The 27,057-nt window shown below is 44.9% G+C and overlaps 8 protein-coding genes across 8 annotated transcripts; 4 read left to right on the plus strand and 4 right to left on the minus strand.

Annotated features, from left to right (window-relative positions):
• Nucleotides 1–1,794: 1,794 nt before the first annotated feature.
• On the plus strand, nt 1,795–3,555 carry N7483_008427 (class I SAM-dependent methyltransferase; the record flags this gene model as incomplete). Its single annotated transcript, XM_057091854.1, has 12 exons — nt 1,795–1,818; nt 1,887–1,939; nt 2,001–2,057; nt 2,131–2,160; nt 2,215–2,256; nt 2,322–2,397; nt 2,452–2,492; nt 2,550–2,575; nt 2,631–2,817; nt 2,890–3,318; nt 3,374–3,448; nt 3,504–3,555. The coding sequence occupies 12 exons, from the start codon at nt 1,795–1,797 to the stop codon at nt 3,553–3,555; spliced, it is 1,092 nt and encodes a 363-aa protein (XP_056943028.1).
• Nucleotides 3,556–4,094: 539 nt separating this feature from the next.
• N7483_008428 (uncharacterized protein) lies at nt 4,095–4,539 on the minus strand (the record flags this gene model as incomplete). The annotated part of the gene is made up of 2 exons (XM_057091855.1): nt 4,095–4,402; nt 4,470–4,539. 2 exons carry the CDS (start codon nt 4,537–4,539, stop codon nt 4,095–4,097), a joined length of 378 nt encoding a protein of 125 aa, XP_056943029.1.
• Nucleotides 4,540–6,081: 1,542 nt separating this feature from the next.
• N7483_008429 (oxidase ustYa family protein) lies at nt 6,082–7,059 on the plus strand (the record flags this gene model as incomplete). Its single annotated transcript, XM_057091856.1, has 4 exons — nt 6,082–6,244; nt 6,315–6,628; nt 6,690–6,780; nt 6,881–7,059. 4 exons carry the CDS (start codon nt 6,082–6,084, stop codon nt 7,057–7,059), a joined length of 747 nt encoding a protein of 248 aa, XP_056943030.1.
• A 3,364-nt stretch (nt 7,060–10,423) lies between these two features.
• Nucleotides 10,424–15,375, plus strand: N7483_008430 (uncharacterized protein; the record flags this gene model as incomplete). Its single annotated transcript, XM_057091857.1, has 12 exons — nt 10,424–10,636; nt 10,715–11,464; nt 11,517–11,796; nt 11,849–12,082; nt 12,130–12,848; nt 12,907–13,069; nt 13,128–13,490; nt 13,549–13,672; nt 13,735–13,922; nt 13,976–14,591; nt 14,642–15,103; nt 15,153–15,375. The coding sequence occupies 12 exons, from the start codon at nt 10,424–10,426 to the stop codon at nt 15,373–15,375; spliced, it is 4,335 nt and encodes a 1,444-aa protein (XP_056943031.1).
• A 1,119-nt stretch (nt 15,376–16,494) lies between these two features.
• Nucleotides 16,495–18,262, plus strand: N7483_008431 (MFS general substrate transporter; the record flags this gene model as incomplete). The annotated part of the gene is made up of 4 exons (XM_057091858.1): nt 16,495–16,816; nt 16,884–16,998; nt 17,265–17,700; nt 17,765–18,262. 4 exons carry the CDS (start codon nt 16,495–16,497, stop codon nt 18,260–18,262), a joined length of 1,371 nt encoding a protein of 456 aa, XP_056943032.1.
• Nucleotides 18,263–19,308: 1,046 nt separating this feature from the next.
• N7483_008432 (uncharacterized protein) lies at nt 19,309–20,084 on the minus strand (the record flags this gene model as incomplete). Its single annotated transcript, XM_057091859.1, has 2 exons — nt 19,309–19,949; nt 20,012–20,084. The coding sequence occupies 2 exons, from the start codon at nt 20,082–20,084 to the stop codon at nt 19,309–19,311; spliced, it is 714 nt and encodes a 237-aa protein (XP_056943033.1).
• A 2,162-nt stretch (nt 20,085–22,246) lies between these two features.
• Nucleotides 22,247–24,252, minus strand: N7483_008433 (uncharacterized protein; the record flags this gene model as incomplete). Its single annotated transcript, XM_057091860.1, has 2 exons — nt 22,247–23,556; nt 23,682–24,252. The coding sequence occupies 2 exons, from the start codon at nt 24,250–24,252 to the stop codon at nt 22,247–22,249; spliced, it is 1,881 nt and encodes a 626-aa protein (XP_056943034.1).
• A 1,152-nt stretch (nt 24,253–25,404) lies between these two features.
• Nucleotides 25,405–25,973, minus strand: N7483_008434 (cytochrome c-like domain-containing protein; the record flags this gene model as incomplete). The annotated part of the gene is made up of 3 exons (XM_057091861.1): nt 25,405–25,429; nt 25,500–25,594; nt 25,659–25,973. The coding sequence occupies 3 exons, from the start codon at nt 25,971–25,973 to the stop codon at nt 25,405–25,407; spliced, it is 435 nt and encodes a 144-aa protein (XP_056943035.1).
• Between the last annotated feature and the right edge of the window lie 1,084 nt (nt 25,974–27,057).

Here is a 27,057-nt window from a genome sequence, read left to right on the forward strand (position 1 = left end):
AATTCAGTTCAACTCTGAGGAAAAAGGCAACGATGTGTAATGTCAATGTTGTAAGCTGGTGGTGCATCCGTCAGAGTACGTGCCAACCCATGACGATGTAAATGATGCAGACCTTTCCTTTTGACTTGGTTTGGGTGATCACAACATGTTCGTTCGTTTAGACAGGCTATGTAGTAGTCCTTGTATACAACCACCTCACTATTCAAACCTCGTTGGTCAGGAATGAGAAAGTGAGATTCGATTCCAATCCATAGAAGAACGGAAGGTCGAAAGCTCTAGTTGGCTCCGGTTGAATACCAAGTAGATGCTTATCCGGGTGGAATTTGGCATCCCCGATCTTGATGAATGTATCCCAAGCGCTGCGTTTACTCTTCTTTGGAAGTGGACTTTATGAACAGGGGAACGAAGTTCATCGAACAGACCGGCGAAGCTAGGCGACGGTATAGTCTGCTGGGTCCCTCGCCAGGTGAATCACATGTCGGTATGCGACTTGGATATCCTGGTAACGAAAGAGGGTAGATCAAGCAGTTACCAGATTGGTTGATGGTAAGATGTTAGCCAGGTATTATCAACGCAGTGATGACCGAGTCGTGCATAATATCTGCCAATAACGGAGACTCATAACTGCGTGTCGCGTAGAGGTCGCTGGCTTGCTCGGTGGCATCTCTGGCTTAACCTTATCACTGCATTTGAAGCTGTAAACACGTCGTTCGAACCTTAGAGATAGTTCAGTAATAGGTGACAGTTCACCTGGTCGGAGTATGGGAGCTCTAGCCCCTCCAGCGCTCGAAAGCTGTGAGAAGTAAAAGATCAGTACTGAGTTGCGTCAAGTTGAAGAAGAGACAGAGAGATAGACTCGAAGCTCATATTCAAGGCTGTTTGTTATCACGTGAAACACGTACGAATGTTTGATTTTGTAACTCCTCTCACCAGGTCTTTTCTCTCACTTAATATTAGAAATCGCCATATTGGAAGTGGAAGTGAGCCAGGTAACAGTCGCAGATTTCTGCAGAAAAGGAATGAAATCCAATCAGTGAGATATATGGTAAAACTATCCTACAAGTCCAATTGGTTATAAAAAGCCCGTAGTTTAGTTACATTAAAATGACATTTCAAGTCTTAGGATTGGGTGATAAAGCCCGAATAGAAAGATAGTTCAATGACTAGAACCAATAAAAACCATGATATTTGTCCCCGATATGGATTGCAGGGCTATCCCAAGTTGACATGATGTATAATTGACTACAATTGGTCATTTAGTATCTCCTAGCATTAGTTCCGGCATATTCCCCCCTGGTGTCAGAGCGGGAAAGTGTTCAACGAGACCAAAGGGAACCCGCAGTTCAAAATCAAATTTTGGGTTGTCAAACTTGTCAGGGGTTAAAAGGGTCCACAACTCATAACCCATTCTACCCCATTTTTCACCAAGTCTCTTCCAAGGTTCTTGATCTTGTTTTCCAAGAGGGACGTGCTGGGAAGACACGAAGGGTAGTTGAACTTTGGAATACGTTTATTGTGACATGTCGACCCCTAACATTTGATCGATTCGCTACACAAATCAAGACTTGGCGGATATGATCTCCGCTTCCAAGATTGACACGACTGAGTCGGACACGGTTCATAAACCACTGGCAATCCCCACTTATGCACTCCGTACTGTGTTAGTCTGTGTTAGTCTGTGTACGACCTAGGGTTTGGGTCCGTGAGAATAATAAAAAAAAGATCCGTATTCGCACTGGCCTTATTCCTTCCCTTAACCTTGAAACGTTCACGCACTCATAATCGACCGTAATCATGGACGAAATCGAAATTGCTGTGGTAAGAGCTATGCTCACGTGAGATATTTCCACATAAGCAAGTTCAAGTTTCTTATCATAATTTAATAGGATTCAACTTTTCATACCATGGAAAAACCATGGGGGGAGGATGATTGGAAGTCGTGAGTGGAGTGATATTATCAATCGTAAATTCAAGTTCCGCTTACATTCAAATGTTCTCAGAGATACAACTTCACTGGCTTCGGAAATTGCTAGAGGTCGTGTAGAGAACGGTCGGAGGTATGAATATACTCAAATGAGTTTTTATAAATTTGAATGATATCAAATCTCCGAGTCCTGACAAGATTAATAGATATCAATCATTCAAGTCAGAGGAATACTGGTAAGATACTATACACTTCATCGGCATGTATTGATCACAGCTCACAATAACAAGGACCCCATCTGATGAACAACAATTCGATGCATATGAAACTGGGTAGGTTTATCATACCATATGATAAAAAGATGATACATCAACTAATCTTTATCCACAAATTTCAGCCATATTGTGTATCTGTTGATGGAAAACAGTGCCTCCAATCCATTACACCTAGCACCCATCGGTAAAAATCCCAAAGTGAGGATTCTTTAACCTCCAGAACTATATGTGCTATACTCATTCATTCCATAGCATATTCTCGATGTCGGTACCGGTAAAGGCAGTTGGGCAATGTAAGTTCCACGCGTCGTGTCTTCCAATGTTTGAGCAACAATACTAACGATGTCTAGTGATGCCGCAGATATGTACCCAAATAGTGAGACCACCCTCCCCAGACATACTGCTCCGACACTAATACTCAAAATTCATAGCTGTTGTGCGTGGCGTCGATCTGTTTCCTCCTCCGATCAACTGGCTACCCCCAAATTGTCAGTTCGAGGTAGATGACCTAGTACGAGAATGGACCTGGAGTATGCCATTCGACTTCATCTTCCTGCGTCATATGCTAGGATCATTTGACCAAGAAGGCTGGGCGACACTATATAAGAGATGCTACGAGTGGGTTCCAAATATACTCCCTTCCTCTCCAAAAATTGAACTCCTCCCGATACTAATGCTGTTGACTCCCAGAAACCTGGAATACGGCGGCTGGATCGAACAATTCGAATTCGACATCCGCGTCGAATCAGATGATAACTCCCTCCCAGAGGACAGTTTACTCGCCAAATGGGGAGAAACCTTCCTCGGATGCTCCAACCGAGCGGGTCGGTCCCTAAGAGTCCAAGAAACGATGCGAGATTCTATCGAGAAAGCCGGATTCATCGATGTACACGAAAAAGTCTATAAAGTCCCCGTAGGACCCTGGCCAAGGGATATGGTCCTCAAGGAAATCGGCAGACTGAACCACGAGCACTGGTCTACTGGTATGGAGGGATACGCCATGTGGTTACTTACCAAGTTTGGAGCACCGGAGCCATGGACTCCTGAGGAGGTACAGGTTTATCTTGCACATGTTCGGGCAGATTTGAAGAATCCTAAAATTCATGGATGGGAATATGCGTGAGTCTCCCTGGGTATGATTCGAATACTGGTTGTGGCTGACAGGGGGATTTAGACGTCGGGTGTGGGCTAGGAAGCCCCGAAAGGATGAAATTGATAGACAAGGGACCCCGATCACACCTGAGCCTTGGTACTAGTCTCAAGTTCAAGTTTCACTGATGACTTTAACGAATTTGCTTGTCTAGGTTGGGTGTCCTATTAGAGAGGATTGGGGAATTGCTCAAATGGCTCGACTGATTTCATGAATCTACTGGATGTTAGCAATTTTATATCATGCGGTGTCCTCTTCAATAGCTATCAGTGGGCCCGAGTCCCTAAGCCAGCTTTGTTGGATATGAGGTAAATTAGTAGAAGTACTCAAGGGCTCATCGTATCAATCACGTGGGCACATATGCAATATCTTCCAAGGTTTGACTGTACATACTCCTACCTTTCTACTCACATCAATGTGCAAGTCCTTGATGCCAGTATAGGCATTACTATTACTACATATCTGCAAATGAACGGATTATGATAGCACTAGTAGTGAGATCATGATGTTCACATATAAAAGCAACAAGCTTCATTCACCAGTAAAGCTGCTACTACCTATCAAATGGATTCACAAAGAGACGTAATAAAAACAGCCCATTCCGAGATCTAGTTCCTCGGATCTCGAAGATGATGTCATCTCTAGCTCATCCAATAATCTCAGTTCCACACCGACGCACCCACGCGATGATACTAGTAGCCAGGATGTGCACAAGTCAGCTCAGGCTACTGTACACATGTCCTACCTAGTTCTTCTTCCACCAGTGCTTGCCATGCTTTGGAGCATTCCAGTCTTCTTCGCCAGAGTCTTCGTCTGCGTACGCGAAGATGATCTCGATGATCCCATCCGCAGCAAAGTTGTCACTCTTCTCAGTGTCATAGCGACTGCCACGGTGAGGGACCTTGATACGGTAGGACTTTGAGTTGGAGGAAGAGCTCTTCTCATCGATTTCCTTGTCACTATAGGCGGACAGGATTTCGATAATGACATCATGATCCAAATTGAAGTCGGCAGAGCGCCCTGCCAGTGCATGGTCATGCTCTTCCGAGTCCGCTGTTATATCAATTGTTAACTTAATATATCTCTAGATGTCTTTTTCAATGCTCTTCCAAAAACTTACGGACAGGCGCGGCGCTAACGGAGACGGTAGCGGCAGCAATGGCCAGAATGAGAGCGGCAAAGTTCTTCATATTGGATGAATGAAGGATGGACTTTAGACAAGAAAAGACTTGTGGAGCTTGAGTTGTGGAATGTGATAAATTGAATGAAATCTCTGAATGATGGTTAGAGAAGAAAAAGATGAATTTTAATGGGAAATCTAGGTCTATTTATTACATCTAAACAGGCTCTTCCCCGCTCGCTCTCTATCATTCCAACATGAATTCCAAGGTCTAATCCAGCGACACGTATTTACAGATACGACGTTCTCCAACTTCTCAGTTTTGGGCATCTCATCTTTGGTTAATCAAAGCGGAGATACACTATCATGATGCGTTGATCCTGATACGGCGTTCTCCGACTTCACAGCTTTGGGCATCTCATTCCTGGTAAATTAAAGCGAAGATGCATTACATTGATCAACCTACTACGTTGCATTGCCGCTGAAGCTCGAGGAGCTTACTTTTTACGTCTAGATTGCGTGCGCCATGATGTTTATTGCCAACAAGAACTTGAAGCACGAAAGCTTAACTGCCTCGAATGGAGTCAATCCCTGGCTTAATTAGGAACTATCAATATAATACAGAATCCTGATTGCCAGCAAGAGCGGGGTGATACATTCCTGCCAGTGCTAGTCTTGAGATAGATATAGCCAAAGATAGATAGATACCTATTGATACGTAGGTCTATTGATCAATCAAAAGGCTCAAACTTTATAACTTGAAGTTATACTTAAAGGTGCATATGTATGCATGTGTACTAGAATGGCAGCAAGTGCGAAGGGATACCTATATGATCATTGCTCTTGTTCTTATCTCATACTCTTAGTGTTTGGTTCCAAAATCACATATACATGTGTATCTACTTCCAGGGCTGTAAATGGGCACTTCTCATAACTTGAAGATAGCTCAATTACTGAGCTTCCAAGGTTGATAGTCATCTTTCATGTAAACAGGCAATGGATGTGATGGCCTACTATCACATTGGGATTTGGGATAATGTATAGTACCCTTGGACATGTATATGCAGATATAGCCCCTCTTTGGTTGATAGGTCGATTTGCGAGCAGGAATGAAGATAGTGGCAATGGTCAAATCAAGGCGTTCGAATGTTATTGATGTTGCATTCATGCCAAAGATTACTGAAGGCTTGCATCCATTCCCCCGGTGCCAATCAAGCTAATAAGAGTCACGAAGAAATGTAAACGCCTCCAAATTGATAACTGCTTCCCCTCACTTTCTCCAGGAAAATATAGGATCAGACAGATGCCCCGGTATATCATGTCAAGCATGTCGCCCGATAATTATTAATGGTCTTAATTCTCTATTGATAGCTCTTTTCCCTATCCATGTTTCTCAAATATCTTTTCCGTAACTCAAACATGAGTGAAATGGTACACCCTACTCTATTCACATCCTGCCTTTTTCCATCAAACCAAAGAAGACTAAAATTTTATCTAGACTAAAGCATCCATAGAAAATTCCAAGCCCCACGACGCTGACTCTGTCAGCAACGCGTCATATGATAGTCTTCCACTGAAAGACTTCAATGAACAAGAAGTGCCGTTCTTGGGCATGCAAAAACTGCAGAAGAAGAAAAAGTCCAAGAAGACATTCTTTTTGCTCTTGCTGGCAAATGCACTTTTGTTTTGCATTTCCATTGCTCTCATTGTTTTTTCTGTTCTCAGAAAGCCTACCTTGACAGATGCACAATGTGACCGTATTCTTTCTCCATACTGTGAGCATCTCTTCCCCTCCCACAAACTCGGTCATTGGCCTATATTGGGACTGACTAATTTAACAAATAGCACCCGCACTTGAGGCTGTTGAGTACGAAACATACACATTCAAGAATAACTTTAGCCAGCCATCCGAATACCGAGGCCCACCTACCCCAGAGCGAGAAGCTGCCTGGAAAAAGCTAACGCATGGTATGGCTTCATGCAGTAGAGATGAGATCATCAGAAAATTGACAGAAAACATAGGTCCTGCAATCAATGTTCCTATGGAAAAGCTCTATCTGTTGAATAAATCCACCGAAATTGATTGGGTGCGCACACCAGAAGAGGCAGGCGGGGGCGCTGCAGCCCTTTTGGAAGTGGTTCACCAACTGCACTGCTTGGTATGCAAGCTGGAAAAATCCACGATTGGTATTCAGATAACTAATTCTCTGATGTGAGTAGGGCATGTTACGCAAATGGTCATACCGCGAATGGTATGAGGAAGCTCCCCCCGAGTTTGATGGCCCCGAAAATCTGATGCATATGCATGTTGGTAAGTTTTCCTAGAGTCAGACTTGGTGTACCTTCCAACAACAGAATTAAGTTGGGCTCTGAGATTGGGCTTTGCTAATTAAATACTCTCGATATGCTAGATCACTGTATAGAGATGCTTCGTGTGCACTTGATGTGTGCGAGTGATGTGACTCCTTTCCTGTCTACCGTCGACAATGATTCGATCATTGGGAAGCGTGCAGACTTTGAATCCATGCATAAATGTCGCAATTTCTCAAAAATACAGGAGTGGATGTGGGATAACTTGGCAATTCCGTGAAGGATTCTGCTGTACTCTGTGTGGTGTAGTTAGCACTGGTCCGAGTCCCTATATTACCCTATCTCGGGAATTGAAGATCGATGGCGAGAACTTGAAACCTGAAGACGTGCTTAGGAATTTGATTAGTATTTAGTTATCAAGGACTATGTATAAGTTACCTATGATACACTTAGTCCACGGCTCAGGCCCTAGATATCATATAAGGACTATGGAGTGGGTACTTACTACTACCTAATGAGTCTTAGTACAAGAACGTCTTCAGGACATCATGCCTAGGCGTTTCAATAGTCCACCGGTATTTGTCCCTTAAATACTAGTATATATCTACTAGGTATTTCCAGGGCTCTCTAGTATGTGCACATGTGTATAGTACTAGTAGTAGTGTATCCCTATTTAGCTGGTAGAGCACATGCAGTATTTAGTATGGATATCAACATGCCAGTGGCTGTGACTAGGTACTGCCAGTGTCAGTGGTAGTTGACCCTCCAGATGTCCTCATGTGCTTCAACCTTGGAAGTTTTCGTTTATAGTACATTATTATAGGTATATATACCAGTATGTATGTATAGTATTCATAGCACTTCCAACATAGAAGGTTGAGTACTAGTATGCGCTGTATCATGATGTTCAATGTTTTGAACCACCAGTTGACGTCACGGTGTAATGACTCGGAAGTCAATACACCTTTCAATTCCCCTGGGATATCTGTCAGTAAACTTGGAATTTAATCAAATCCAAACCACCCTGAGTTTTTGAGGACTCTGGATAGTGCTCAGTCCGGATCCTGCTCGAACAACTTGAAGCCACGAAGAGCATAATTGGTTCGTTTCCGGAATGTGGTGTAGCCCCCGCAATCCTTTGATACATATGAGGTAGATATTCTCCGTCTATACGGAGGAGTCTGAACATAATGTATATGGATAGTTTCCAAGGTTTTTGCCTATCCCTTTCACGCCGATCCCCGAGGTCGTTCACCAACTTTCAAGGTTGAACTTTAAGTTGAACCTTAGAAAGTCAATCGATTGATACAACAACAACAACCTTGGAACTCTAGGGCTTCCAAGGTTGGAAAAATGTATCCATCCAACGGCGCCAACCTATCTAGCCCGGTCCATCACTCAGCGTTAGCTTGGGTCCGAGTCCATATACCTTGCCTCTTTTCGACACAAATGCATGCATAATAGACGCTTATTGAATGGATTGTTCACCAACCCGGTCCTCTTCACTTCTGTAAATGGACATAGACTCCGAGATAAAATAAACTTTTATACTATCACTCCATATGTACAGCTCTGAGTCTGATTCATAGTAGGACGACTACCCAAGTGCCCAGGTGCTATTACTAGATAACATATACAGAAGTGCAAACTAGTACTCCATATATGCACTCACCTAGTTTCTACTAGTTCAAGTTCCACTACCCTGAATGTGTATGATAAGCGATTCAGTCTAAGTTTCAGAGGGTAAAAACAACATTTTGAACAGCACTTGACTCAGACGGCCCAAACTCATAACCTCGGGATAGTCAGTGGTGTGTGTACTGTGCAATGTGCAGTGGTAGTTCATGGAATAATCAATTTATCATTTAATTGTTTAAAGTTGGCTAGTCACATGCAATATCAAACAATTAACATTCCCCATTTCTAAAAGATACCATGCACTGGCAGGTGCAGGTGCCTAGTGAGATAATCCAAGTCCTAAACAGATACATAGTGTATTATCTCAACCAGGTCGGCATTTCAAGGTCTTTTGCACCAGCGCATGTTATTAGATATTCTAGTAACCTCTAGCGCCCGGGCGCTCGGTCCAGGTACCTACAGTGGCGTTAAAATGTTGTTGTGATTTTTATCACCTTCCAAGCCCTGGAGGCTTATTCCCACATTCTAGATGTCTGAATGAGGTTAGAAGCCCGAAGTACATAGACCTGGCACAAAGAACTGAATTAACAATAACATGCGCAGTGATACCAATATTTGATCCGTTTCAACATGGTGAGACTTGATAATGTATTAAAATGAACATCAATTATATAAGCTATAGGTGGTGAACTGGTTATTCAATTGAAATAATAAACCTCCCCTATAGAAAATTATAGCGGTAGAATAAAGGGAGTAAAAATTATTCAACCTTTTTAACACCACTGTACATACATACCTCAGGTGGCATCCATCCAGATGTCCAAGGTCAACCCCTGGGCATGGATATACATACTGTATTTTACTAGTAGGTCACGTCCCAAGGTTAGGTACTGTAAGTACAAGACCGCCCTGACGAATCTCACCTGGGGACTAGATCTACCCCGGGCCGCTCAGCTGAGCATGGACCCGTCCTTCGAAGCATTCTAACGTTCCAAGGAAACTTCCGACTACTGCATATCGCTGCGCTAACCCCCCTACTGGCTATCCCGGGATCTGTCACGGTACTTTAGGTGGAGGGTTTTGAGGGTTTAGTGCAGCTGAGTTGACATGTACTATACTTCAGTTGATAACCACATCCACATCTGAATTACTCCGCCGCCCAGCACCATTTGAACGGATGCATAGCTTAAACTGACACCGTGACCTAGGCCCCTTCTATGGCAAGAATCACCGCAAGATGCATGTCCAAATGCAATGTATCCATGGACGGACTCCGACGGGGAAAACGGTTTCCCCATTACGCCGCGGCTAGGGCTCCTAATGCCAGTTTCCAGATATCGATATCTGTGCATTATACGACCTTGGAAGGATTAGTTGGTACCAAAGAGATTTTACAGCTCTCCAGACCCTACTACAATGTTAGTTTATTTTACTCACTCCCTATTCCAAGCTTGGTGCTTCAATATACACATAATAAGACCTCTGAATGAATTTATTTTGCAGATTTCCAGTGTGAGGATGAAAAATAACCATGAAAGTTGACGGAACATGAACCAGCTGGCAGCTCTGGAGATGGTCGAGGTGCAGGGGGTGGCGTAGAATTACGTGTTCTTTTTAACTTGAATACCCCTGTATTTTTGCAGGCTAACTACTACTAGTGAGGTCGCTTCAACACTAAATGTTCCAGCTTCCAAGCCCTAGAGGGTTATTGGTGGAAGCATCGTTAAAATGATCCCATGATCTCATAAGGGTCAACTGGTCTGATTGGGCACAGCAGTATCTTCTCATTCATTGATGTTATTGGTGGGCTCTTATCATCCTACATTTTCTTTGTTCTTTGTTCTTTGGTGCCGCTCGCAGTCTTTGTGTCTTTCAAGTCGAGGGGGTATCTTTTACCTTTTACTGGTATACCTTTTTTTCACAACGGCCTGGGTGGTCAAGGTGCAATTTGGAAGAAGAAAATAATTCACCATTAAGGCTACCTGTGACTTGCTAATTTAGTCGCTATGCTCGAAACCTGTGGCGCTGGTAGTGACAATAATTTTGGCCCTCGTGTTGATGTTCACTGTCGAGGGTTCGATTTCACCCTTCTGTTCGAAGATGCCGTACTATCAATGGTACCAGCGGCTTTGTGCATTGTTTTCCTACTACTACGACTATATAGCATGCGAAGAAAGTCGGTGAAAGTGCTGTCCTACAAATTGGCGGCTTATAAAATGGTAGGTATGATACCTTTACTTGGGTCATATGAGCTTTGGAGTCACAGTGCAAGTTCTAACCAAAGATTGTGTCAAAAGGCGTTTCTTATAACATTATTTGTTCTACAAGTGATTTATGCAGCATTCCGGTTCAGAATACCAGTGTTGCGTACCTCATTGTCACTGCCATCTGATATTCTGAATATCCTTGTCACCGCTGGCGCAGTGACCCTTTCATTCCTCGAAGATCAACGCTCAACACGGCCATCTGACCTCCTAGTTGTCTATTTCTCTCTGCTGGTGCCTCTATGGGCCGCCCGGCTACGGTCGTTGTGGCTGATTCATACGTCAAGTCCCTGCAGAATCTTGTGGACAGTCATATACGCCATTGTCATCCTGGTTGCGTTCCTTGAGTCGACTCAAAAGACCAAAGTCCTGCGATCTTCGTACAAACATGTAAACGTGGAACAAGTCAGTGGTTTTTGGTGGCGAAGCTTCTTTGTATGGGTTGTACCTTTCATCAAAATGGGCTGGTCAACGATTCTCTCCGTCTCAGATATGCCGGAGGTTGACGAGAGCTTACAGGGCGATGTGGCACGTGTAAAACTGCAAAGATCCTGGGAAAAGTCAAAAGGAACACACCAGTTAATGAAAGCTGTCTTCCGCGCATATCTTTGGCCCGCTCTCTCTGGAGTTATCCCTCGTCTAATGCTCTGTGGATTCACCTTCTGCCAACCATTTTTAATTACATCTACCGTGGATTATTTCTCGCGGGACGCAGAGTCTATGCCCAAGGAATACGGACAGGCATTGATAGGAGCCTTCTTGATTGTATACATGGGGATGGCGGTATGCGCTTATCAATGAAGTCTTTCTGAGAGGCTGCTGACCATACTTCTAGATATCGACGTCTGTATACTGGCGCCAAACATATCGGCTGAGTACAATGATACGAGCAGGCCTCATCTCAAGCTTGTACCGACAAACCACACTCTTAGAGAGCGATGATGTAAAAGACAACGCCGCGCTCACATTAATGGGTACAGACGTGGAGCGAATTGTTGGCAGCTTCAGGTACTTGCACGAACTCTGGGCCTCGATCCTAGAGGTCGCCATAGCAATCTATCTTTTACAACGACAGATCGGGTTGTCCTGCATAGTCCCTGCAATAATCTCTCTAGGTGAGCCAGACCTTCTAGCAAGTCCCTAGCTGGGGATGCTGATGCCGTTTAGCATGCGTCTTTGGATCGGGGCCGATATCTGCAAAAACTGCACCAGCACAGAAGGCTTGGGCCGAGAAAGTCCAAAAAAGAATAGGTGTCACTTCCTCTATGCTTAAGGATATGAAATCGGTCAAAATCCTGGGTCTAAACGATGTGTTCTTCGGACTTATCACCAAGTTGCGAGTGGCAGAACTTAAAACATCTGCTCAATTCCGCAAGTTATTTATCTGGACAGTTGTGTTATGTAAGGTACGCAGGCTCTTTTAACAGAAGACAACTGACTGTGAATAGCAAATTTTCCTGCGGATCTAGCTCCGTACACCACATTTGCAGTTTATGCAATCATCTCTGTGGTCCGGAAAGATCAGTCCCTTGCCACATCTCAGGCCTTCACTTCACTTTCATTGATTTCGTTGATGACATCACCGCTATTGAGCTTTGTGCAAGCTGTCCCATCATTCATCCAGTGCTTTGGTTGTTTTGAAAGAATTGAGTCATATTTGGAAAAACCTGCGAATTCCTCGAGTGACGAACAGCTTTTTGGATTGACAGACGCAGAACAGACGCAGACAGAACTTGAACTTCTAAACAGGCCGACCTCCCCTCATGTGGTATCAATAAAAAATGCCGATATCTCGTGGCAATCCGATTCAGAACCCGTATTGCAAAACCTGAATTTGGAGATTGGCAAGGGAATCACAATGATTACCGGCCCTGTCGGCTCCGGAAAATCAGCCCTTATCAAATGTCTCTTAGGCGAAATGACTGTTTGCAAAGGGTCTGTGACTACAAATTTCGGCAATGTTGCGTACTGCCCTCAGATTCCATGGATTCTGGACAATACTATCCGGCACAATATCACCGGAGGCACAAACTTCGATGCGAAGTGGTATGACTTCGTGATTTCTAGTTGTGGTCTGAATGGTGATTTCCAGTCTATGCCTGCTGAAGACATGCATGTTGCAGGGAGCAGTGGTGCCTCCCTTAGTGGTGGCCAAAAGCAAAGAGTGGTGAGTCATACATGCCCTGGATGAGATCGCGTGTCGATGAATTAATCAGAGAGTACAGGCGCTTGCACGGGCAATTTACTCCAGGCTACCCGTCATAATTCTTGACGATATATTCAACGGTCTAGATTCTAAGTGCATTAGTGAGATATCTTCAAAGTTGTTTTCCGAGCATGGATACTTTCGCACTGCTACCAAGAACGTAATCCTGGTCACTCACACTGGTACGCATATTGTATTAATACCCTGGGTCGATTGAAGACTAAGAATCACATATTACAGAATCTCTACTGCCATATGCTGATGATGTTATCGTTCTCGATCATGGTGCGGTCTCTTATAAAGGTTCATATCAAGACCTTCCAAACAGGAACCCTCGCGCCATATTAAAAGATTCCATCTTTTTACAAGAGGCGGAGATTAATTCTAGTCCTCAATCAAGTCCTGCAGATAAGACCTGGTCTGATGCACCTGAGAATGCTCTAATTGATGGCAGTCAAAGAGAACTTGAAAGTGACATCGACTATTCTCGACGCGATGGCACTTGGGATGTGTATAAATACTACATCAAGGGCGCAGGCCCCTGGATCACGGCAATATTTGTCGCGTCTTTCATTTTTTATGCCTTTTTGAATACTTTCACGAGTAAGTCTAAGCTCTAGTATCGGTCCAATTGATTCAACTGACTTTACAATCCGAACAGCTCTGTGGATCCAGTGGTGGTCCGACTCGAATGATAAAGACCCCAACAGCAGGATTGGCTGGTACCTTGGCTTCTATACTACCTTCACAGTGGTCGGAATCTTCTTTTTCTTCGTCGGATGCGTGTAAGTCCTGAACTCAAAGAAAAATTAAATGATTGGTTTGCCAACTACTGACTTGTCTCCAGTTTATTTTTCATCAATATCATCAATGACACAGCTCTAGCATTCCACACTGACTTACTGAAAGCCACGCTAAGTGCCCCATGGAGTTTCTTCCAGACTACTGATGTCGGTATCATGACCAATCGGTTCAGCCAAGATATGGACCTCATTGATATGAAGCTTCCTCTCTGGGTTGTCAATACAGTAGCAAGTGAGTAGGCTTGACTCGACGGTAGTCTTAATTTAGCTTACTGACAATGATAGATGTCGCACTTGTCATAACGAACATGCTTCTTCTATGCGCAATAGGAAAGTATATGGCTGCCACTTTTCCTTTCCTAGTGACCAGCTTCGTGATCATTCAACGTATCTACCTCCGGACTTCACGACAAGTCCGATTACTAGACATCGAAGCCAAAGCACCTCTTTACGCACATTTCGCGGAGACCATTGATGGAAGCACGTCAATAGGAGCCTTTGGATGGCGTGATAGCTTCCAAGCTGAATGCAATAAGAGAATCAACCACTCCCAGAGACCGTTTTATATGCTAGCTTGTCTACAACAATGGCTTAGTCTGGTTCTGGACTTAGTCATAGCAGCAATGGCAGTTATTCTCATAACGGTTGCCTCGTCTCTAAGAGGTCAATTCAGTGCTGGTACTATGGGTGTGGCACTCAATCTTGTATTGAGTCTCAATCAGATTCTAGTGCAAGCAATTCAGTCATGGACACAGATGGAAACATCTATTGGTGCGGTTTCTCGAGTGCACAGTTTTAAGAGAGACACACCCTCGGAGGATCAAGCCCTCGAACAATCACCCACAGCCGACTCTCCAGGTAATAGTTCCATCGCTTTTGACAATTTAACAGTGGCTTATGGGTAGGATATCCAACTCCGATTATGACTTCAGAGATAACTAATTCTTATAGCAGTGTCGGTGGTCAATCTATCATCAGGAATTTGACTCTAGACATCAAGCCTGGAGAGAAGATCGCACTTTGTGGTCCGTCGGGCAGTGGTAAAAGCTCTCTCATTATGACCCTCCTTCGTATGACGAATATCAAGAGTGGGCATGTATTTATGGACGGGCGAGATCTCGCATCCATCAAGCCATCCAATATCCGCTCACAACTCAATGTCATCCCCCAGGACCCATACTTTGTATCCGGTACTATTCGATTCAATTTAGACCCTCGTGCGGCTATTTCCGATGATGACATATGCCGCGCAGCCAAACGAGTGGGTATGTGGGAGCAGATTGAGATGAATGGTGGCCTTGACGGAGACCTCGATGCTTCAAGATGGTCTATGGGAGAAAAACAACTGCTGTCACTGGCTAGAGCATTACTTTCACAAAGCTCAGTTTTACTTCTTGACGAAGCGACAAGCAAGTATGTTATTCCATATACTGGGTCCTTGACAGTGGCTAATTGATGGCAGCGTCGACCGTGAAACGGAATCACTCATGCAGCAAGTTATAGAGACGGAATTTACTAACCAGACCGTTATCATGGTTATGCATCGACTCCGTTATGTGGCTCGTTTCGATCGAGTGGCTTTAATGCGGAGCGGGGAGCTTGTTGAATGTGATAGTCCGTCTGCATTACTTGCGCGGGACTCGGAGTTTGCAGGGTTCTATACTTCATTCATGGGGTCACATTAAAAGACCACGCTCAGGGAAAACCTAAAATCTAATATGTCCAGGTGCATAGCGGTCAAGCAACTGCAATTTGCATTGTTTTTTCTTTTTCTTTTTACCTCTAAGTTTATGAGATTTAGTACTGGAGAAACAAATTTGACGAACCTTGATTGCACCATTCTTTCTCAGATATGAGCAATTTTAATCTCGAGATTTGACTTAATACTACTTATTGAACTTGAACTGATATCCTTAAAGCTCTAACAACATCTTATAGGCACTAATATACATCCATTTACACACATTTACACACCACAGGCCATTCTAAAGGCCATATAGGCTCCAGGGCTAGCACTATAAGCAGCTGGGTATGAGAACTTGTGTATCATCAAGGTTCGCAAATCCCCCTGGGCAACACATAAATCTCTTCAATACCGATATGAATCCAGCCCTGAAGAAATGACACCTGCCCAGGTGGGGTATTTTGGGGTTAAAATGCTTTCTGTAATGTAATGTACATCAATCATACATACCATACCGTAAAGAATGTCCACTGAGGCCGTGTACACACCGTATCAGTCTAGGGTTTTTTCTCAAATCCGTGGACTCCTATAAAGAAAATAAGCCCTGGAACATTTAGATCTGCTGAACCTGGGAAAGACTCGGAGTCTTCATGGAGTATTTTCACCTACTCTTCCAATTCTTCCAGTTAATAATTTTTGTTCTGAAATTCGAATCAATTTAAATTGCACTAAGCCTAGCTAGGCAGTTCCGAGAACAGACAAGTTTGGGTACATAGTACTAGGCCCCGTATTATTAGTATGCATCGCCTTATCGCACCCTTGACTATAGGAACAGGAATGTACGGCCCCGGGAGTCATACGGACCAAGACGCCACATTGCGTGCGACCTTAAAATGTTAGCGCCGAGTAGTCACTTCAACGTTCAGACCCAAGGGGGCTACCTTCGACGAGTGCCAGTGTTCCCCCAGGTGCCATCATCTTCTCTATTTTCATCTCTTCTCTCCATAATTTCCTTATAATCTTGTCTATGATTGGCAATTTTCAATCCTGCACAGCTTTGGACTCGGATATATATATAAATATAATTTTAAGAGGCCCAATGGCAGACATACCTGACACAATGAATGCTCACGATGAATATCAACTTTTATTGGGCACTGGCACCAGCCCAGAGTCGGACCAGATGGAACCTACATCGAAATCACAGAAGCTGACCGTGATGATTGCAGCATGCACACTTGTCCTCGCCATGGATTTTGGCTTCTATCTAACTGCTGCACCCCAAACAGAGGTCTTCGAGAATATCATCTGTCAGAACTACATGGCTGCTTTAGGAGAGCACGCAGATAAAACTTCAACAGAGGATATTTGTAAGTCTAAGCCTGTGCAGAGTGAACTGGCCCTGGTGAATGGATGGAAAGATACGTCGGATGTCTTAGCAGGTATGATAATTAAATGCATACCAGCATAGATCATTTACCACCGCAGGCTGTTGGTAATAATTAACAGGAATTCTTCTTTCCGTTCCATATGGTGTCTTAGCGGACCGCTGGGGGCGTAAACCGGTTCTTCTTCTGGGGATCCTGGGGGGTTCTTCTTGGGGAAACCTGGGTCCGTATTGTATGTAAGTGATGCATTGATTCTTCAAATATTGCATCGTGTTATTGTGGAGTGCATATCAGCTAACGCAAATAATGCAAGGTTTTTATTCCACCGCCCTCCCACTGCGATTGGTCTGGCTATCGGGTTTGCTGAGAGTAATTGGGGGCGGGGACCTCGCCATGTCATCCATGGCTCTAGTCATCGTTGTAGATCAGTTGCCAAAGGGAGAGGTGTAGGGAGTTTGACTGTTTAGCGATTCAACGTGATTATTTACTCATTTATTCTTAGAGCAACTGCCTTGTTCCGCATTACCAGTGCTACTCTTTTGGCTGAAGCCCTAGCAACTCCGGTCAGCGCGTACCTCATGACTCGTGATCCATGGATTCCATATATGCTTGGACTTGGAATTGCCACACTCGGAGCATTCAGTGCATATTTCATGCCAGAAACATTAAGCAAAGCGAAACCTGAGACTTCCACGGAGACCAGACTCGCCAATGAAGAGACGCAATCACAAGACTCACAATCGACTTCAAAGTACTACTCGATAAGGCGATTTATCATAGGCAAGTTACGGGATCTTCAAAGGTCGACTCGGTTTATCATGGGCAATCCAGATATTAGTGCCTGTCTCTTTGTAGTGTTCATCACATCCATCACCAAGCAGTCAACAAGTCTTCTTCTACAGTTTACGTCAAAAAGGTTCCATATGACTATTGCCAAGGTAAGTCTGATCGTGCACAACAACTTTTCCCCCATGGATTGATACAGTGCTGACGAACTTCAAGGCTAGTCTCCTTATTTCAGTGCGCGGCTCCATCACATTGGCAAACTTCATAGTCCTCATGCCAGCAGTGTCCTTCTTAATCACACGCTATTTCCATCTTGAGGGCAATTTGAGGGATCTGCGATTAGCACAAATCCTTTGTCTTATTTCTGCTCTTGGCTTCATAATCATGTCAGAGGCCATCTCCTGGGCGATGTTGATCATGGGCGTTGTTCTTCTCTCGTTAGGCGCTGCCTTCGCAGTGTTTGGCCGCAGTTTTATGACATCGCTGGTTCCATCAGAGCATATAGGGACACTGTATTCATCTGCTGCAGCTCTCACATCACTGGGGATGATGATTTCCGGTCCATTTTTGGCTTATATGTTTCGTTGGGGTCTTGAACTAGGGAGGTCATGGCTTGGACTGCCATTTATTCTGGCGGGGGCATTATATTTCCTTGGTTTTGGTTTTCTGATCTGGTTGAAGGTTCCTCAGGCTGATGATGTTTGTGAAGAGTAGTTCAAGTTTGCCACTACTATGTATTCTCTACTTTTCGGCTCGGCACCTTGAGCAACATTCATATTTGAAGACATGTTTCTATGAATCGCGGAAGTCGAGGGCTAGGTACCATTTTCATGTTTTTGGATTGATAGATGTTTTTTGCTTGCTGACTCATAAACACCATTTGAAAATTCCAGAATATTATCGACTCGGAGGTCAAATATCGTAAATTTAGAGTTGAATTACTGTTGTTTATGGGAAGTCATACATACTACTCATTTTGATCCTATTAATTTGAGAAGTGGGTAATATAACTAAAAATTGCCACTCTTTCTATCAATTGGCAAGATGGCCGAGTTGGTCTAAGGCGTCAGGTTAAGGTCCACCTTGACTCTTACGGTAATCCCGTTTCCTGATCTACGTTTGTAGGCGTGGGTTCAAATCCCACTCTTGTCACTTCTTTTTTTCTTTTTCTTTTTTTGCTTCATTTTTAATGCGATTGGAAAGCATGACATCTGGATAAATTACTCCTGTTGAGGTCTGGAATGGCTTCGGGTCTTTTCAATTTCCATTTAGGCGAGACCTGGATGCTCACCTGGGCAGGTCAACATTTGAATCAATCAATTGACTCAGATGCAGATACTAAATTTTTTGTGACACCTACTATATGGATGTGATGCTAGGCTCCAAGGTTTCTCTTTTGTCTTATCTCTATCACTTAAACCTTGGAAATATATATATTCGAAGGAAAGCCTGGAGAGCATGCAGCTAAAACAAACTTGAACATCATACATATTCATTTCTTGAAAATCAAACTATCCTGAGGTCACGATACTAAATGAATGCCATCTGCACACGTGTGAAATCCATTTCAAATTCCCAGCATCATCCATTACTTCAAATCCAGAACCAACAGTTTCTTCAATCTCAATGACCCTTTACCAAACCGTTTCCTTCCAGTCTCACCTGGGCAACTTGGTGCGCCTTGACTCCATTTCCAACCCGAATGAGTCTTGTCCATGAACATTTGAATCAAACTCAAAAATAGGCTATCATGAAACCATTCAAGCCTTAGGGTGTCTACCAGGGCCCTTGTTAGGCTTTCCACCGTAGGGAGGAGGGTGCGAGATCTCAGTCTCAGTGGTCTCCTCACGCTTGTGTCCGCCGTGGGGCTTTCCGCCGTGAGGAGGAGGGTGTCCATCCTCAGAGTTCTCAGAATATTCTTCACGCTTGTGTCCATCGTGAGGCTTTCCGCCGCCGCCGTGGTGAGGAGGAGGAGGGGGAGGAGGAGGATGGCGACCCTCAGAGTCGGCTTCCTCACGCTTGTGTCCACCATGAGGCTTTCCACCCTGATGAGGAGGCTGGTGAGGCGGGTGTCCATCTTCAGAGTCCTCAGAAGACTCCTCTCGCTTATGACCATCATGCGGGTGTCCGCCGTGGTGAGGGGGAGGGGAAGGAGGGTGGTCGTGCTCAGAATCCTCGGAGGTCGATACCTCACGCTTAGGGTGATCTTTGTGACCACTGTGAGGAGGTGGATGACCATCCTCTTCGCGCTTTGGGTGGCCGCCGTGGCCACCGTGGGGTGGTGGTGGGTTCTTGTGCTCGGTTTCATCCATGGTGGCTACCTCGCGCTTGGGATGTCCGCCATGGGGGTTTCCACCTGGATGATGAGGCTGAGGACCAGGCTTTTCAATTCCATTGGTGGCTGTGAAACGTTAGTTTGGAGAACTCAATGGCTTCATATAACGACGAAGGATAGAAACATACCGGGCTCAGCGATGGGAGCGGCGCCAACAAGACCGGCAACCATCAAGGTTGAGAGGATAACAGAAAGCTTCATATTGAAGAAGAAAGAGTTCGAAGCTGATGCTTAGAGAATACTTGAAGTGATGTTCGAAAGAAGATCTCGATGCTGCTGGATACTCATCTTTCCCTGGGTTCGACGCTCCTTTTATACTTCTTCGCCACAACCTCGAACATCTCAATGAGATACCCTTGTCCATAGACGTCGATAAAAATGTCTCAGGCGTCGTCAGCTCCAAGCTCTATTTCCCAATTCTGCAAGCCAGGAAGCCATAGCACATTAGCTTACGAAGACCTGCAGGATCCCATGATGCTGTCATTCCTGCGTATCGGAGCTATTGAATATATGACCTGGAATCAGAAATGTGAGATAGTCTTCCCCAGCTCCCAGTGGACCTTGGTCTCCTATCCCCGGATTTTCAAGCTCCTACTGGGACCTTTATTTCTGAAGCCCTTGAGGGACATATCGAATTGAGTTCCCTTGGAAATGGCCACGCGTGCAAATATTCCTTGAATCTGACTAGTTTTGTTGCGGAAAATTGTGGCAGAGATCAAGGATGCAAAGGGGAGAAATACAATCATGTACTCACATCGAGTCGGGTTTACAACTCGGACTTATTTTGACAGGTAAGATTGCATGCAGTCGGTAGTTGATTGATGTACTACGAATAAGTCGGGTAAAATTTCTATTCTTTTAAGCTCAGTTTCAGTAGATTCCAGGTGCTGACTATATTGTTGATACGAAAAAGCAAGGATATGGAGGTTTACAAAAACCCTGTGCCTTGTTCGGACATATAAGAAGTCAGAAACACATCAAGGAGTACTTTGTATAGGAAAACGGCTTTAGATACCCGAAGGAGATAAAATGACCGATAAATATCATACCAAGCATTCATAAACATTATGATATACTTCCTATTACCAGGACTGTGCTTATCCTGCATTATTATTCAGCGTGCATGGATATGCAGAGCCCACATTGAAATTCTAGCTATTTAATACTAGCTCAAGCCACGTAAGATTGCCTGCAGATAGACTAACCATTTTTCATTTAGGGACATCTGGAAGCATGTTGTGCATGTCCCTGACAGAATAAACGATAGTGCACGTCAAGTACTCCGATATAGTAACCGCTACTACTAGTACTAGGTGATGTGTTCAGGTTTGAGTGTGCATAGTAGCACAGGGATTCCCAAATCTGACATAGATTGGATGCTTGTTCAAATCTAGTGGCAAGAGTTCAAGTTACATGAACTTGATGGCGGTGAATTCCATTATTAGATCCCAATCGTGTGTGACCTTGTCTACAGCTCAGTCCTGTCCAGAATTTTTGCCCCTCTGCCCCCTCTTCTACTTGATTCTAAGAGTCAACATTTGAACCCAGACGAGATTTGAACTAGCCGTTGGTCAATTCTTTCTCAAATGACGGCGGCGATCTGGTTCGCATTCCACCTAGATGTAGTTTGAATATTCTGCACGTGCGAAAGGTTGTTTGATGTAAAGCAAGGGAGAGCGGAAGATTTGTATCAATCGATCTCTCATTCTATGTTTGACTCGGATAAGTCCGAGGTCTAGAAGATAGTAACATAGTCAAAATCACGTCAATTCTATCATTATGGAACAATATTCTGACAAGGATCCTAAGTACGGGTTAAATGCATTCCTGATGCTAACAAAGTCCTATCAAAAGACAAAAAATGAAACCAAAGAGAAAGAAAAGAAAAGACGAATAAAGAAAAAAGGAAAAAAAGAAGACAAAACAGACAGTTCAAAGAAAAAATTGGAACAAATATGTGCCACCATCCGTATATCTATCCCTCGTCTTGTATGCGCCCTCACCTGTCTCCGATTCGCCTGAGATATTGCACCAAAAGAGGCAAATCAGCAGAGCTCAAGACCGGGGAACGCCTTTGCCAGCCATATTCGTTGCAGGACCATAGTTGAACTATAGTCTCAGCCATTATGATGACTCCTTAACCATAACCAAGCCCAAGGGGAGCCAATAAACGCCAAAATATATGAAGCCCGAGTGAGAATGATGACAATGATACCGGATTCCATGCTTAGAACAAGTCAAGGTTAGGAATGAGAGTGTCGAGGAGGAGACGTATATGTGAAGGTAGGAGTGTGTCAGAGGGCGGGGGACCAAGATGGGAGTATAGCAAATGAGAAGTTTGAAGAAGAACAGGTAGTTTCCGGCTATGCACCTTCAATACCAAGTTCGTCTCCATCTATCCCTCCAAGTATGGACTGTGGTGGCTTTCGGCCAGACCCATATACCATCTCCATCAGTTTTGCTTTTTGTCGTTCGCGAACAGACCGCAGGTAATCGTATGTGCCCTCCAAACCCCGGATTTGCCCGTCGATTACAGACTCAACGGGTCCATGCATACGGCCTGCAGCACCAGAGTTCCCCGCTGCAGAACTGCCATCTACACTCATGAAGCTGACAGAATCATTGCGACGTACAAGTGGGCTGACTAACTTCCGGCGCAAGGTTTCAAGGTTAACCTTGAGGGTTAACAGGCGGCCACGATGATCGACTAGGAGATGTTTGTTTGCGACCGTGCGGCTTCGAACATTAGCGAGGAGTCGCTTGTTCTTTTCATATTTACGAACGGCGACGGCGTCGGGGCCCAGAACGCGGGTCCAGAGGGAACTGAGCATTTCACCCTCTGCACGCTCTTGGGCATCGGATTCCCGTACGACAGTTCGTTGGAGGTTCAGGAATTGGCGGTCGATAGACTCGAAAAGGGCGAAGAGGGCGGTGGAGTGTGTGAGCTCGCTATTGATGGATTCTTCGAGCACAGAGAGGAATTCGGTGAAGGTGCGTGTGATGGTGGCGCGGGTGCGCTGAGCAGATGTCGGGCCGAGGATGGCCATGACGAGATGTCCGAATGCTGTGGTTGTGGTTGTAGCTGAGACACTGCCATCTGAGACTTCGCCGGTACGTTCCAATGCGCCGAGTCGTGATAACATGTTGTGAACGTTGTCGAAGACGATGGTCGGTAAGGTACTTGGTGGTTGGGCAGATAATGTTTCAAGTTCACGTTTGGCCCAGTCCATGACGATAAGGATGGAATCAATATCCGAATCAACGTTGGCGAAAAATCGGGTCAACTCAAGAGACAGTGACTTTAGTGAATCGGATAGCTCATCGAGTTGCCGTACAATGATAGGCGCACTAGTCATGTTTGTTCCACGCACTGACTCACTCAGATCCCAAACCGCTACCCCTGTTTCTTGCAGAGTACCAATCTGCTGAACACCATTCTCCGAATAATATATTAATGGTTCGAAGGATCGCGCAAAGCCAGAAAGTTTCACCAGATCCGGAATCGCTTGCGGCAACCCTGGTAAGAACAAGGCGCGCATAAATGCGATTGAGATGAAAAACACCAAAACCGATAGTGTGGCATTTGATTTGGAGCTAGTGATGCGATCGAATTGTTTGCGCATATAGCTGCATAACGCAGCAATCGGTTCTCGATGCTGGACTTCTGCTCGCACTGCAAAACGGATATCTTCAAGACCATAAGCAAGAACAAGTTAGTGTTTCCATAATCTATAGAACAACAAATAACAAAAAACAATCAAAAAAGCATCCGACAACCGAGATTCAGGCAGTGCCTACAATTACTCAGATTTTCCGCCCCAAGGCCCAGTCTATCATCGTCAGTATGGGGTTGCGCCGCCATCACCGGTTTCTTCGGTGGACAAGGACTTGGAGATCGTCCAGTCTGCGGGGTCCCCACGTCCGCCGGTAAAGGCACATTTGCCGCGGCAGTGACATCAGAATCATCACTTGGTTTGTTTTTACGCGGCACTTCGAGCGCATCTTCATATTGGGGACTGGGTTCGCGCGACATTGATGGCGACAAACTGTGACCCATGGTTGGTCGCAGCTCTAAGCGTTCATCCAAATTCCCTCCTCTGCGCGAATAAGGTTGATGACGATACCAGCCACTTCCTTGGATGTAATCATGTTGGCGAAAGCCTGGAGCCGGTTCAAAACCTGGTGGCGACCAGCGAACGGCTGGTTCGGGTTCATCCATCTCACCATCTGATTCTTCAGAGCGAAAACCCGAATGTTGCGATGGTAAGAACAATGGGGACCGATGCGCATTGCTATTATTCTCAAAATCTTCCAGCGACGCATCCAGTGACGGATGGTCGTCGAATTCTTTGTCCAAGTCCTCCAGCATGGCGGACGGCGTTTGCCGGGATTGGCGCTGCAGGTCGGGTGGTTGTCGCAAGGCACGCAGCGCAAAAGCGAGCCCCTGCGGTTTGTTGGTTTACTTTGAATTACTGAAAATAAGGGTCGGTTAGTAGAAGCCGGACTGGGATCTCATGCGCTGATACAGAAGAAAGCTGAGATCAGAGAGTAAAAAAAGTCAAGAAACAAGTGGAAAGCCGTTTGAGAGACAATCGACCCCGCTTGATGCGATGCGAATGCGACAGCGAATGCGACGGGTAATGTTTGTGAAGAAGTGATATTGTATTTGTTGCGCGAAGTAAGTAGATTGGAAAAATGGATCAAGTTCAGTATGAAACAGGACTTCGAAGTGTTCAGGAGATCATAAGATAAAGCTTTCTTTTCCTCAAGTTGCGCCTCGAGCAATAATGTGGGATAAAGAAGTGAACTCCTCTTTACAAGGGGGGGAGGCTGGGCCAATCCGAGTCAGTAACAAGACACTCGGTCGATCATTTGGTATCATAAGTAAGTTGGACCCCCCCTGGTAAGTATCGAGTAAGTACCTGATTGAGATGAGATGTATGTCAGATGGTATGTTGATAGACAAAAGAACCTTCGAGGTACTTGGACTCGTGCCTGACCGCCCATTGCCGCCCAATCGATTCTCCTCATCGATCATTCTGAAACAATATATTACCATCTCAGATACAATCATCGTCATAAAAATGAGGTCGATCATTGTATGTACTCTGTATTGCTCTCAAGGTGGCTCAAGGTCCGCATGACCTGGAAATTGACATGTATCACATTTGAGATCCACTTTGCATACTATTGTATTGGCCACCCCCTTCCATCCAGGTTCTCCCCTAGTCTCACCTTGGTGATGATCGTACCTGCAGAAGAAGAAGAAAAAAAGTTATAGCTTATCATGAAAGAAACACATATTCAATAAAGAGAAGAGAGTTAAATCCAAATCTATTGCGGGTCAACCATGAGAATTTGTGATAATATTACATGCCCCGTCCCTCGGATGCCCGGAAATCAGCCCACGGCGCCAAAAAAATAAACCAATCCCAGACGTCTATGACTCCAAGAGACAGGGTGTGAAGGAGAACGAAATCAAAGGCCGTGTTGGAACAGTAGAAAAAACATGTCATGTCATTTAAGCGGTAGACTCCTTGAGGTAGCTGTATGGGAGAAACTCGTTAGTCTGATATTCGATATGGCGCATGTAATATTATGAGGGTGAAAACGTACGTGATGAGGTCGTTGCGCTCCTTAGCCTTCTTGAGACCACCGAAGGCCATCTTGGTACCGGGGATGAACTTCTTGGGGTTCTCGAGGTACTTGAACTATAGCGCGATAACCGATTAGTATCTGCGAAATATCATACGATACTTAGGGGCTTCAACTTACCAGAGACTCCTCGTTCCAGTGGACACCAGCCTGCTTGTTGGCATCGGTGTAGGAGTAACCATCGACCTCACCGGACTTACGGCCGAACAGACCGTTAAGCTTGGGGCCGACCTTGTTGGCACCGTCAGCCTCGACGGTGTGGCACTGAGCGCAGCGAGTCTGGAAAAGCTTGGCACCCTTGGCGGAGTCACCTAGAGAAAGAGTCATGTTAGTCTTGGTCTTTGAAGCTTCGATAGCTTTCTCATTTTCATCAGGACCATGCATAAGAAGAGCCAGCTCGTAATGCCAGGCCATCTCCCAAGCAGTCCAGCTCATGATGAGAAGGTCCCTAAGGATAAAGCGTTTGGAATCGGTTCTGAGGGGGGATTTGAGAGTGCGAAAGGATTGTTCGTTCCAATGTTGGTTTGATTGCAGCGAAGATGAAGGTTTGAAGAGAGGGTATGGTTGTTTTCATGGTTGAGTGGTCGAGGTGAGAAGTGACGGTGTTGCAATTGCGACGCGTGCCTAACTTGGGCAATGGCGAGGCTAGGTAGTGATTGCAGTACTTTCATCCGATCTCTTGTCCATGTGTTTGCTGTTTGCTGTTCTCTCTTGATCTCCTTCCTTCTCTGTCGCGCATGACCAACTTTTTTTTCTCTCACACTCTCTACCTTCCCCATAGAACCGATTCCAAAAGAGAATAAGAATTAAGCTTACCGGGAGCGAAAGAAGCTTCCTTGCCCATTTTGAATGTATGAGGATTAAAAGAAGAGGATAAGGGGGTATAAGCTGTACAGAGAAAAAAGATGGAGAGAATTGGCAAAGTCAAGATTTTCCCGCGTTTTTGTACCTGGAACCCCCGTCGGCTCCCGTGATCCAGTCTCTCCGCCAATCAACTTTCGGCTAATTCATTGCGAACGGGCGCAACCGGGATAAATCTCGGTGAGACTGTCATTTGTTTCTTGAATTTCCATGTTTGATGCGTGAGCAAGGATAAAATTAAACTGACAAAATCATAGAATATCATTGTTTTATTCTATACTCTATCCCCAATCTGCCATTGAATATGGTGGTGGCTAAATAGAGGACGCCACTTGTTCGAACTCCCATGATCTCATCATCCATCATCAGCCCGAAATGCGACCGGCTTAGAAGAGGCTCTTGATGACCAAGAAAATATACCTGTTCTCATGCATACTCATCCTACTCAGTACATATTAGCCTATTGATCAGGTTTCTCCCCGTTGAATCTATCTCCTTTGTTGGTGCCCTTGTTGGGGATTCTCTTCCCCCTTGAGAATTGGGGCCAAGTTTCTCCCCCGGTCCACTGGGGCTTCGAAATGCGCCCGCTATCATTCGTCCACGCTCCACAATACCGAACTTGGCCCGGTCTCTGTGGATCCTGAGGCAGAAAATGAAC

This window comes from Penicillium malachiteum, assembly GCF_028827825.1.
Source record: "Penicillium malachiteum strain IBT 17515 chromosome Unknown utg000004l:1.0-4883003.0:1.0-4884900.0, whole genome shotgun sequence".
Lineage (NCBI taxonomy): Eukaryota > Fungi > Ascomycota > Eurotiomycetes > Eurotiales > Aspergillaceae > Penicillium > Penicillium malachiteum.